This window comes from Eleutherodactylus coqui, chromosome 6, assembly GCF_035609145.1.
Source record: "Eleutherodactylus coqui strain aEleCoq1 chromosome 6, aEleCoq1.hap1, whole genome shotgun sequence".
In the NCBI taxonomy this organism is placed as follows: Eukaryota; Metazoa; Chordata; class Amphibia; order Anura; family Eleutherodactylidae; genus Eleutherodactylus; species Eleutherodactylus coqui.
Genome location: NC_089842.1, coordinates 51,185,121 through 51,196,621, shown reverse-complemented (window position 1 = coordinate 51,196,621; position 11,501 = coordinate 51,185,121). Strand labels below are relative to the sequence as shown.

Genomic DNA, 11,501 nt, shown 5'->3' with positions numbered 1-11,501 from the left:
CAATCACTGTCTCGCTTAGGCCTCCTATTAGCTGCTGCCAAGTGCGCGCAAGATTGATCGTGCCGCGTGCCCAACTATTTGTTCATTCAGGGACACTTGGAACTCCAGTTCTCATGATCAGCGTGAGTCCTAGTCATTGGACTACAACAATGAGATACTTATTGCCTATGCTGTCACATTTCCCTGTGTCAGGGAATCATTGCTGCAGCCGGAAGTAGAGAACAGCGGGGTACCGGGTGTGGTAAGTATGGCTGATATTATCTTTTCATTGCAGGCTGAGCAGCTTTGAAGAAATATTTTGTCCCTGGATAACCCCTTTAAGAAAAGGATGTGGTCTGGGAAACAAACACCATGCCTCTCTTTTTTTCTGAGCGACTATATGAACAGTATTTGCTCCATGTAAAGGGACCATTAGGGACCTTTCACACAGGATGGAATTACGCCACAGGACTCAGCAAAATCCGCTGATCCAGAATTCCACACCAAAACCTATAGGTCAAACTGCAGATTTTGATATGGAACTGCAGGCCGGTTTTAAGCCATTTTCAATTCTGCATTAAAATCCACAGGTAGGCTTTCGATTTTGGTGCGGAATTTACCGCGGCTTGTGGTGCGTCACGCAGCCTATTCCGTCCTGTGTGAAAGTCCTATGAGCAGGAAACCCATTTAAGGGCTCACACCCACCGGCGATATGATATCCTTGCGATGCAATAGTGAGTGAAAACGCATGATAATGAAACCAATGATTTTCAATGGTTTCATTCTCATTAGCGATGTTTTCACTGTGACCTCGCATAACAAAGAAGAATCCGCAATATCGCCCATTGTGTTCAATAGGGCCAGCGGCAGCAGCGCCAGCCCCATTGAAAATATAGGGAGTACATTGTGCTTCCCTGACACAGCTGTGACAGCCGTGGCAGGGGATGAACGAATGCCCTGTTACAGCTGTGGCAGAGCTCCGCGATGCTATCCCACTGCTTTCAATGGGGCTGCTGCTGCTGCAGCCCCATTGAAAGCTATGGAATGAAGACTACCACCGAGGCAATGATTTTAGGGGAAGAGCTTGAAATATAAGCCCTTTCCTAAAAATAAATTGGCTAGCTGTAAAAAAAAAAAAAAAAGATTAACTCACCTAGAAGAGCTGTTTGGCTCCTCTCTCCAGCCCCAGCAGTCATCTTCTGTGTTTTGGAGGCCAGGGATTGAAAAATCCCCGCCTCCAGAAAGCGCTGCCTCTGATTGACTGAGGGATGTGACCAATCAGAGGCAGCGCCCAGCCATCATTGAATGACAGCATACTGCCAGTGGGTGTTCACCCTAAATGCTTCTATGTACAAACCAGCATTTTTTAAACTATACATCAATTAAGTTTGAAAAAAATCTAAAGTGTTCATCAAAGTTTATTTTCAGATCAAGCACATGTCCACACTACAGTCTCTATTGTAGCAAATGCAATTGTTCATATATTTTACATTAACATCTTATTTGGTTGATTTTTTTTGGTAATGTCTGTTATATTGATAATGATATAATAAAAATGTATACTAAAAAAAGATCTGAAAATGTGGTTCTCCACCTTTAAGTCCAATGTAGTGGCAAGAATACATTGTATTATCACAAACATGTCACCAAACCAGCGGCGCCAAAAATACTTAATAGTTATACATATAACATAAACCAGAACTGTGCTGGTTGGAGGAAAAAACCCTATAAACAGCTGCTTCCTCTTCAGTTTTGTACATAGTAGATATTTGTGTCTGGATCTACAAGACGAGTCAAAAGTTAAGCCATCCCGTTCAGTTTATAAATGGTGGAGAGGGAAGGGGGTCTCCATCTAAATAGGGCAGTCTAAGTTGCATTCAGCTTGACTCCAAAAGTTAATGAGGGTCCACAAGTGAATGCAGTTCATATATTTGATCTTTACATGCCTATTGAAATAGACATGAGATAACATTTGGATGTCTTGACTATCGGTTGAGGTGAAGCACTTCGAGTGATCTAGAAACATTACAGGAGGGGTGGTCCATAATCATAGACCGCTACAGATTGGCAATGGCGAAACAGACCTCTTTGAAATGCCTTTTGGCATCTTCTTAGAACATTTTTCATTTTCTCCTACATTATTCATGATATTTTCTTCTACACTATGGCATATGCCTCCATCAACTTCACTTGCTTTTGATCCTACGAGTCAACTTAAAAGGAACTTGTCACCAGGTATGAGCACCATAGACTAAGTTCCCAGTTCCCGAAAGTCTGGGGAGGTATTTCTTATACAGTGATACCTTTGGTTAAGAGTGCCTCAACTTACAAGCTTTTAACTTGAGAGCAGGCTCTCTCCCGAATTTTTGCTTTGACTTAAAAGCAAAAACTTGGGTTAAGAGCCTTGGTCTCAATGGAGCCACCGCTGTTGCTAGTGGCCCCATTGAAAGCAATGGCCTGTTGACATCCCCTGTAGTGATTTTCGGGGAAGGGCTTTAAATATAAGCCCTTCCCTGAAAAATCATCCCTAGCTGTAGTAAAAAATATATACTCACTTGGCCGCTGCTGCGGGGGCTCAGGTGTGTCTAGCCGCCACATGTTCTCCCTGCATTTTTAATCCCCGCCTGCTAAAAAGCTTCAGAGCAGTGCAGGGAGAACAAGCAGCGGCTAGACGCTCCTGAGTTCCAGCAGACTGGTGAGTATATATTTTATTTATTTTTTTACTGCAGCTAGGGATGATTTCAGGAAAGGCCTATATTTAAAGCCCTTCCCCAAAAATCACTGCTGGGATGCCAGCTTACTTTTGCTTTCAATGGGGCAACGCCATCCCCATTGAAATCAGTGGGAGAGTCTCACAATTTGAGATAAGAATGTTTTGGGTTAAGAGCTCCATCACGGAACGAATTAAACTCTTAACCCAAGGCACCACTGTATTTACCTGGCTCCCCGATCCAGCACCATCCCCCCCGAAAGTCAGCATGGACCATGCAGGCGGACTGCTGGCTGCACGCAGGTGCTCATACCTGTAGATAGGTACCCTTTAATCTATTCTAGGTTCCATAATGGAGAGAGGAGACTATATTACAAGATGGCAGAGTGGACCATTGTTCACTCAACCTGGAAACCACAGTAAATTAGGGAGAACCTGATATACTGTGGTTGCTGCTTCTTAGAGGGGAATTTTCAACAGGCTATACATTAACCCTATCGAGAACACTGGCATACAGAGTCATTCATAACAATCACAAAAATTTGGGTTTTATGAAATCCCAAAAGGCACATCAGAATGTAGTATTTTGCACACACGACGTTACCTGCTACTTATATAAGGCAGCTCTATAGGAAGCTATTGCAGCAAGCCATTACTACGCTATCATTTCGGTAATATGCTACCTCTAAATTTTGGAAGTTGCTTGAGACGCATCTCTTGGAAGTTACCATAGATAGAAAAATGGCGCAGGACAATGTGTGCATTCCATCATAAATGTCTTTTGTCAATGTCTTTATAGAAATGTCGCCTCCACTTGGGACAGTGATCTGAATATACAGTAGCACACGAATATGCAGGCAAAAGTAACAAACAGCTTGAATGAAGACAAAGGAGGAAGCATTACGGCCCTCTTCCTAAGAGAAGGTGGAGCTTCTGGGCCAGCCAGTCGCACAAGTAATGCCCTATTTACAGTATTCTTTGCGAAGTTCTGTTGATGAAAGATAAATATAGGATTAACATTTCGAAGCTTTACATTTCACTTATTAGCTTTAGTCATGGCGAAATCATTTCTATTCTTGTTACTGTAGAGAATTCTTTTATATGCTGTTATTGTAAAAACTCATTCCAAGGTTGTTACTGCACTATATTATTACTATAATCATATGGAATACAAGTTTGGCTGTCAAGAGCAATTATAGGAATGAAAAGGGAATGTATGCATGATTCTGTCTTTGCTTAAAGCTCTAATATTGCTCATATACTTTAGATTAAACACCCTATATTCTCCCAAGCTCTCTTCCTGCTATAGTCAAAGGACATTACAGTTTTGGATGAACTGAGTTCATGCTAGTTCAAACGGCTGTGACTCCAATTCCATCCGTGCTACTGAAATGCATTTGGTGTCATTTTTAAAGCCAATATTATGTAGCACTAATAGAACGTCAGCTACAGTCGTTTGAAGTGGGGTCAGTAATCCTGAAGTTACAGCTGCCACTTCAGTCTGTGTGCAAAGAAGAGGGAGAGAGGCAGTGGTGGAGTGGCAGGTGGCAGAGAAGATCTGGCATTCTACTGTCTGTCCCAGGGAAAGGGTTGACATAGACTTTTCTTCATGTTATCACTGCCCCCCTTATCAATCAGAGAACATATTTGCTCTCTGATTGTCACATACAGGCCCTTTTTACTTGAAAAGAAATGAGAAGATGAGCACTTGCTCATCTAATAACTTCTCTATGCCATTTAGACCCGCAGATGCTGCAATAATTGATGGCCATGGAATCTACATGTTTTTACAGAACAAAAATGTAAAAACGGTTTTCCATTACACAATGCTTGAAATATGGAAAAAATCAAAAGAACTAAAAAAAAAACTACACGTAATTAGAATTGCCACATCCATGACAACCTGTACTATCAAATATTACATTTATCCAGTGCTTTAAATTCCCCAAAAGAAAAGTAAAAAATACTAAAGTAGTCATTTTCTGTTCATCTTACTTCCCAAAACAGGACAAAATGTAAAAAAAAGTCATATATACCTAGAGATGGGCGAGCACGCTCTTTTAAGGCTGCTACTCGATCGAGTAGCAGTCTTATCAAGTAACTGTGTACTCGCCCGAGCAACATGCGGGGGGGAGAGAGAGATCTCTTTCACTCTCCCGCCGCTCAGTTGTCCTAGAGGGGATTTTGTTGAATTCCTGCACAATTGCAGTAAATATCTTGAATACAAACCTTGACTCCATGCTTAAAGCTACAGGCAAGGATCTGGCTATTTAAAAACACCCCCTCTTCTTTCTACGCAAATGTTTGTTGCAAAACTCCCTAATGAATTATTACTATGGGTAGCTTTCTGTTTTTACTGAATTCCCTTTAAAGGGTTTGTATACAATTAGCAAAAAAGTCAGCTTTTTAAAAAAATCTTCCCAAAACAGCACCACTCTTGTACACAGGCTGTGTTGGGTATTGCAGTTCAGTCCCATTTTAGTTAGATCGAGCTGCTATACTTGAAACAGTCCATGGAAAGGAGTAGTACTCCTTTTTTCCAGTGTTAAATAACCCCTTTAAGCAAAATATAGGCTTTTTCCAGCTACTAAAATAACAGGATCGAATAGCAAATCAAGTCCCAAAACCTTGTTCACAGCTGTCATAAGATACCAAACCCTTGTTTTTGTTGCATTGTATTGTCATTAACCAAGATCAGGCTTGCTTTGAAAAACCACAGACCTCGACTTTCATCTTGGATCCACATTTCGGAGCCCACACTGTATAATTTTAACTGATCTCTGGCCAGACTCCTCCCTTATGTCCAGTGTATCTTCAGAAAATGTCTCCTGTAACTATTTGCTATGGGAATTGTATCTACTTTGAAATCTCTGGGGCTGCCTTGTTGATGTAGCTGCATGCTCGCTGTTATACTGGAGCTGCCAATTAGTGGTATGAAAAAATGACAATGTGATCTCACTCACCAAGGTCTAAGTCAATGTTCTTCGGTGGGAAGGTCCTCTCCATGGATGCTCGTTCCTTCAGTATGTTATTTTTGTATTCTGGAAAGTCAAAAATAAATTTTTAATACATTTGAAACCATATAAATTTCTTTCAAACAAATTTGGAACAATAAATAGAACGTGAAAACACTACTTTTAGATAAACTTCACTCTACTCCCACATCCTGCATAGTGCAGGGTGGGCCACCGAAAAGCAGAGTGCCTGCAACAATACTGCGATAGGAAGAAGAAGCAAGTGGATTGTTCTTTCCAAAGCTTTATTGTTTTACTCACATGTTTACTAAAACAGATGCTGGAAGTAGTTCCAATTCACTTCTATGCATCTCTGGGCACTTAGCAACATGTTGGCTGATACTGCCTGCAGCTCTTCAATAGGGATGCTACATTTTCCTGCAGATACAAATCGCATATAGACAAGTCCTGGGAACGTGATGGCCATAACCCCTTGCTCACCGCTTCCTCTTCTGTAAACAGTTCATGAACCCGTGCCAGTGAGTCTTCTTTCTTTTGGTGTTAGTTGGTTTGTAAAGCTGTTCAAATATGTCCAGATAAACCATGGACCCACTATTTGGGTTCCTAACACTGCGCACTAAACAGCAATTTTCCTGTTGTGCAGTGGTGTTTCATGAGTCAGGTGGGAATTTTCAGTAGACCAGTATCTCGTATTCTGTGAAGTCATGTGATCTTATAAATGAAACCATGCTTTGTCCGTAATAAAGTACAGCAATGCGTCCAAAAGTCCTCCATCGATCGTAGTCAGCAGCCATGTACAGTAATTCCTGTGTTTAGCTTCATAGAGCTCTTCAAGTTCCTGCACGTTATTCTGCATGTTTTCAGGTTCGAAGATTTCAGCACTTGTAGGAACGTCGTTTGTGATACACCAACTTGCTCGGACAGTCTCCAAGTTGATCTTCAGTGGCTATCCGCTACTGACAACGTTGGATGATGTTGGACTGATGAAGGCCTTGGTTTCTTCGTGTTTTCAACAGACTCTGGTGCAATTTCTGACCCAGCCTCTGAATACAATGTCTAGCAGGTGGTTTTGTACTCGAGTACTTGTCAACGAAGACCTCTTCCGTTCCCTTAATTGATCTGCTTCGCACATAGCCTTGCACAATAACTATTTGCTGTTGCAGGAAGAACACCATGGGGAAGATTTATGAAAGCTGTCTAAAAGAAAATCTACTTTCACTTCTTGTGAAAGGGCTACAATCTTCTGGAATCAAAAGTGGGCTACTTTTCTGTGGCCCACCCTGTAGCATTCCTGCAGCTATGTTACCTATTGCATTTGGTAGTGGCTTTGCTAGTACCTGGCACTACTGAACACATGGCCTGGGAGTCTTTAGCTCATTGCACTAGATCTCTTAGCTTTGGCGATCACCACAATCAATAACATCTGTGTTGCCCCTTCTGCTACTGGCCAATGGTGCCCCAATTATCTTTAGAGTGGGTAGACATTCTAGGAATATGGTAACATTTATCTCTTAAGGAGATCAGTGGCTTGCATAGATGGGGGTGGGTCCATAGGAAAGATTAAAATGGGAGAGGAGAACATGGTGCGTACTTCCATCTCCTTTCCATGATCTATGAGTTAATTCCTCACACTCTTGTGAAGGTGTGGAAGACATATGGGCTACGTCTATGGTACCAATGACATTGTAGAAGCCTGTTTAAACCACATACTTAACCCAATCCATATTTCGAGGGACTGCAATACTGATGACCTATCCTTAGCCATGGCCATGTGTTGCCCCTTCTGCTACTGGCCAATGGTGCCCCAATTATCTTTAGAGTGGGTAGACATTCTAGGAATATGGTAACATTTATCTCTTAAGGAGATCAGTGGCTTGCATAGATGGGGGTGGGTCCATAGGAAAGATTAAAATGGGAGAGGAGAACATGGTGCGTACTTCCATCTCCTTTCCATGATCTATGGGTTAATTCCTCACACTCTTGTGAAGGCATGGAAGACATATGGGCTACGTCTATGGTACCAATGACATTGTAGAAGCCTGTTTAAACCACATACTTAACCCAATCCATATTTCGAGGGACTGCAATACTGATGACCTATCCTTAGCCATGGCCATGGCCTTTTAAAACAGTTGATCGGTGAGGATCCTGGGTGTTGGACCCAACTGATATGATATTAATGACCTATCCTAAGGACAATTCATCAGTGTCCAACCTCCAAAAAAGTGCATTGTACTTTTTTAAAAATATTTTTATTTACCAATTCGAACATCTTCCTTTTTGTATTCAATAAGGTCAGGAGGTCTCAGGCAAATTTCCTTCATGTTCACATCTTTCCTGCAAAGAATACATGGGAAAGTCAGCACCACTTGGTAGGAAGTAGTCACAATTTTCATTAAATGGGTTGTATGGGATTAAAAAAAAAAGTGTGTAATTGCTTCCAGAAACAGCGCCGCTCTTATCTATAGGTTGTATTTGGCATTGCAGCTCAGCCCTATTCAGGTAAATACAGCTGAGCTGCAATTTTGGACAAAAGCAATGGACAAGAGTTACGCCGTTTCTGGGGAAATTATTATAATTTTTTTTTTTTTAAATTTCAGATGTATAAAAAATGTGAAAATAGGCATTTAAAATGTAAAAATCACCATATTTTTTCAGAATTTCTATAATGAAGTAAATAAACTCCATACGTACCCTTGCGATTTATTCAAATTATAAGCATAACCTACAAAGCAAAGGAAAAAAATAATAATTTTTCAACAAGTCTACCTTTTTGGAAACTATTAAGTATTACACGGCACTGATAAACTTGGCACAATTTGCGCTATTTTCGTCAACCCAAAAATGCACGTTTCAGTATTTGTAGACCAGAGTCAATAATTGGACTTGGTTACAATGTAAATGAACTTTTTAAGCAGGTACATAAATCTGCTCTTGACATTGGATCGTTAATAATAACACCTACAGACATTTGGCCCCTTGAGGTTGCTTGTCTTTCGAGCTACGTGTCACATCTTGTGAGTCACACTTACCTTTCCTGCGATGTTTGCGGGTGATGAGGATCACAGCTGTAAGCAGGAGAAGGAACAGCAGAAGGGTTGCCAGGATGTATCCGAGTTGCTGGAAGAAGTGAAGTCTGTTTTCCGGAATTATTACATTGATCACTTTATTTTCTCGGATGACGGTAGGATCTACGGAAACAAGAATTAGAACAGAAAAAGAAGGGTAATCTATATTACGGATATATTTCATTTCATACTATTATTCTCATATACACCTCATACAGACTGCGAGTTGTGATCATGTTGTTTATGGTGCAACAGATTTTGTATTTACAGGCTCCATTATGCTGTTCTTACGTCCAAGCTGGACGCCAAACACCTCGTCCTGATCAGAGGTGATGTATTGTCCTAGAAGGATTGGATATGCACATAATATATAAATGCGGAGAACACAATATATAAAGAATGAAACTAAAAAATGTGGAAGCAGGAAACCAGAACCTAACCTACTGATGTGAGGAGAGCCTACCTTAAAGTGGAGCACTCGCCCTGGTAAGGGCGACCCCACGTCAAGGACCTGCGCCGAACCTTACTGTCCCTAGTTGGAAACATGGATAATGGTAGCTACCATAAATAACACTATGTGCAAAGTTGATATTACACAAGCACACAATTATTCAGATGTAAAATCGATGCAGAAGACCACAATAGTCTGGATATAGATATTATAACACCCCACATAGTATAAACGTCAAACAGACTTATCTGAACTGTAAGGCCTTATGCAGATGGCCATGTCGGAGAATTCTCGCAGAGGGATGCGAGCCATGCCTCTGCAGTGACCCCTGCGGCTCAACCTCCTCCCGGCATCTCCTCCGCTCTGCCATTTGCCGGTTGCCACGCAGCTGACACATCCGCAGAGGCTTGCACAGAAATAGGAGATGCCGCGATTTGTTTTTCACGCGGTCAAATCGTGGCTGTCTGCATAGGATTGCATTATCCAATGCAATACTATGGCAGCGTGCACAAGCAAAAATTCTGCGGGACATTCCGCCACGGAATTTCTGTCCGTGTGCATGACAGGAGCCACCCACTTGACCAGAAGCACCTTCAAGCTAGATGTATAACTTGCCGAGGAGGAGCCGAAATTAATGTGTACAGACAAGCACTGATTGGCCGGCTGAAACACACATCACTTGGCTAACCAATACATCCACACAGCAGCAAAGAAGTGCTGATGTAGGCATTCCACGCCAGAATGACACTGAGCATGCGCCAGCATTTGGATAACATGGGCGGGAGCTGATTCTTTGATGTTACCTTATCTCGATCTGCCATGGTCGGCAAGCCATGAAGGTTGTGCTCTGGGCCGTTGCCCCAGTCATTGTAAATGGGGCATCTACATTTGGCATCTACTGTACACTCTCTGGAGCAGAGCATAGATGGAGGGCCCTGGGATATTATCTAGAACAGTTGTAGCTAAACTTTTCTTCACCCAGATTGCTGCCCTAGCCCTGCATCTAAATACTCTCTCCATGTTGAAATAGCTTGTTGCTAACCTTTTCCAACTGACACCCAGCACACTGGGTATATTTCAGTCCTCATTTTTCTTTTTTGGTGGCTTATTTCCCGCATGAACAGAGGATTGGGCATGTTGATATTGTTGAAATTCAACATGCCTGATCCTCATACACAGTATATTGTGGGCTGGTCCTGCTGAAATCGGCAAGTTCAGCCAACTTTTATCTAGTTTGTATGAGCCCTTTAAAAGAGTTGTCCACTTCTGAACTATTGATGTGCTTATTCACAGGATAACTCATTAATAGTTGATCGGCAACCCGGAAAACAGCTGATTGGCTGGGGTCCATAACGGTAGGCCAATGCTGATCAACTATTGATGATCTATCCTGATGCATAGTTCAGAATGTGACAATCCTTTTTAACAGCAGTGATTCAAGAGTTGTGCCAATACAACAGTACATTTTTTGTTACATGTTCATCATATGGTACAGTACCTATGGCAGGTGCTGAATTCATGATAGTTTTCTTGGGTTCTTCTTGGGGGGGTTCTTTTGGAGGTTCTTTTGGTGGATCATAGACAGTTAGTTGAAAGATTCTGCGTTCATGGAGCCCACAGTAGTGATGGTGCAGATGACATGAGTAAGTCCCTTCATCTCCTTTTGTCAGGTCTGATATGAGAAGTGAGAAGTCTCCATGAGCAAAAGCCATATCTGTCACATTCATTTTCCTTCTGATAAAGAGGGCACCATATGACCTTCTCTCCCCTGAGGCATACATGTCAATCAAACGGTCTGCTCTATCATGAGGGATTCCTGGGGCTTGTCGATCCCAATGCACCACTTGCTGGTCTTCTTCACGATGGCGGTCAGTCCATATGTGGTTCCAGTTCTCACAGGGCAGCATGACATTGGATCCAACCAACGCAACGACCACAGCTTTTTCCCCATCCCAGTACATCTTCACCTTACGTTCTGAGAGAAATAACATTATACATTAGACATTATTGAAGAAGTATGAGAATGATATCTACAGCCAATTCAGTCCTGAATCCCACACATTGCATTCACTCTTCTGTAAGGACAGATCAAGTATGTCAGCAATGAAGGTTTTCCTAAATTAGTGCACTTATCCAAGATTATTTGCCTCCTAACAGAATCCATTACTAAGCTGATGATACATGTGTAGCACAGCCATCTCTCCCAACTCCCTTTTGAATAGGCATGCTTGGCTTGGCCGGACAGTCGTGCATGTTAACTTCAATGTGGAGAAGGGAATAAGCTTATCTCTTGACGAAGCAAGGACATTTGCCACTGG

At 41.9% G+C, this 11,501-nt stretch overlaps 1 protein-coding gene across 1 annotated transcript in view; it reads right to left on the bottom strand.

Annotated features, from left to right (window-relative positions):
• Positions 1-1,379: 1,379 nt before the first annotated feature.
• The window catches only part of MXRA8 (matrix remodeling associated 8), a 42,111-nt gene continuing 31,989 nt past the window's right edge, over positions 1,380-11,501 (bottom strand). Inside the window, exons 5-10 of the mRNA XM_066606810.1 lie at positions 10,682-11,158; positions 8,697-8,855; positions 8,359-8,389; positions 7,925-8,001; positions 5,653-5,730; positions 1,380-3,677 (exon numbers count right to left, since the gene is read on the bottom strand). Coding sequence (XP_066462907.1) covers positions 3,652-3,677; positions 5,653-5,730; positions 7,925-8,001; positions 8,359-8,389; positions 8,697-8,855; positions 10,682-11,158 — 848 coding nt within the window. The 3' untranslated portion in view covers positions 1,380-3,651. The remainder of the gene's footprint in view (positions 3,678-5,652; positions 5,731-7,924; positions 8,002-8,358; positions 8,390-8,696; positions 8,856-10,681; positions 11,159-11,501) is intronic.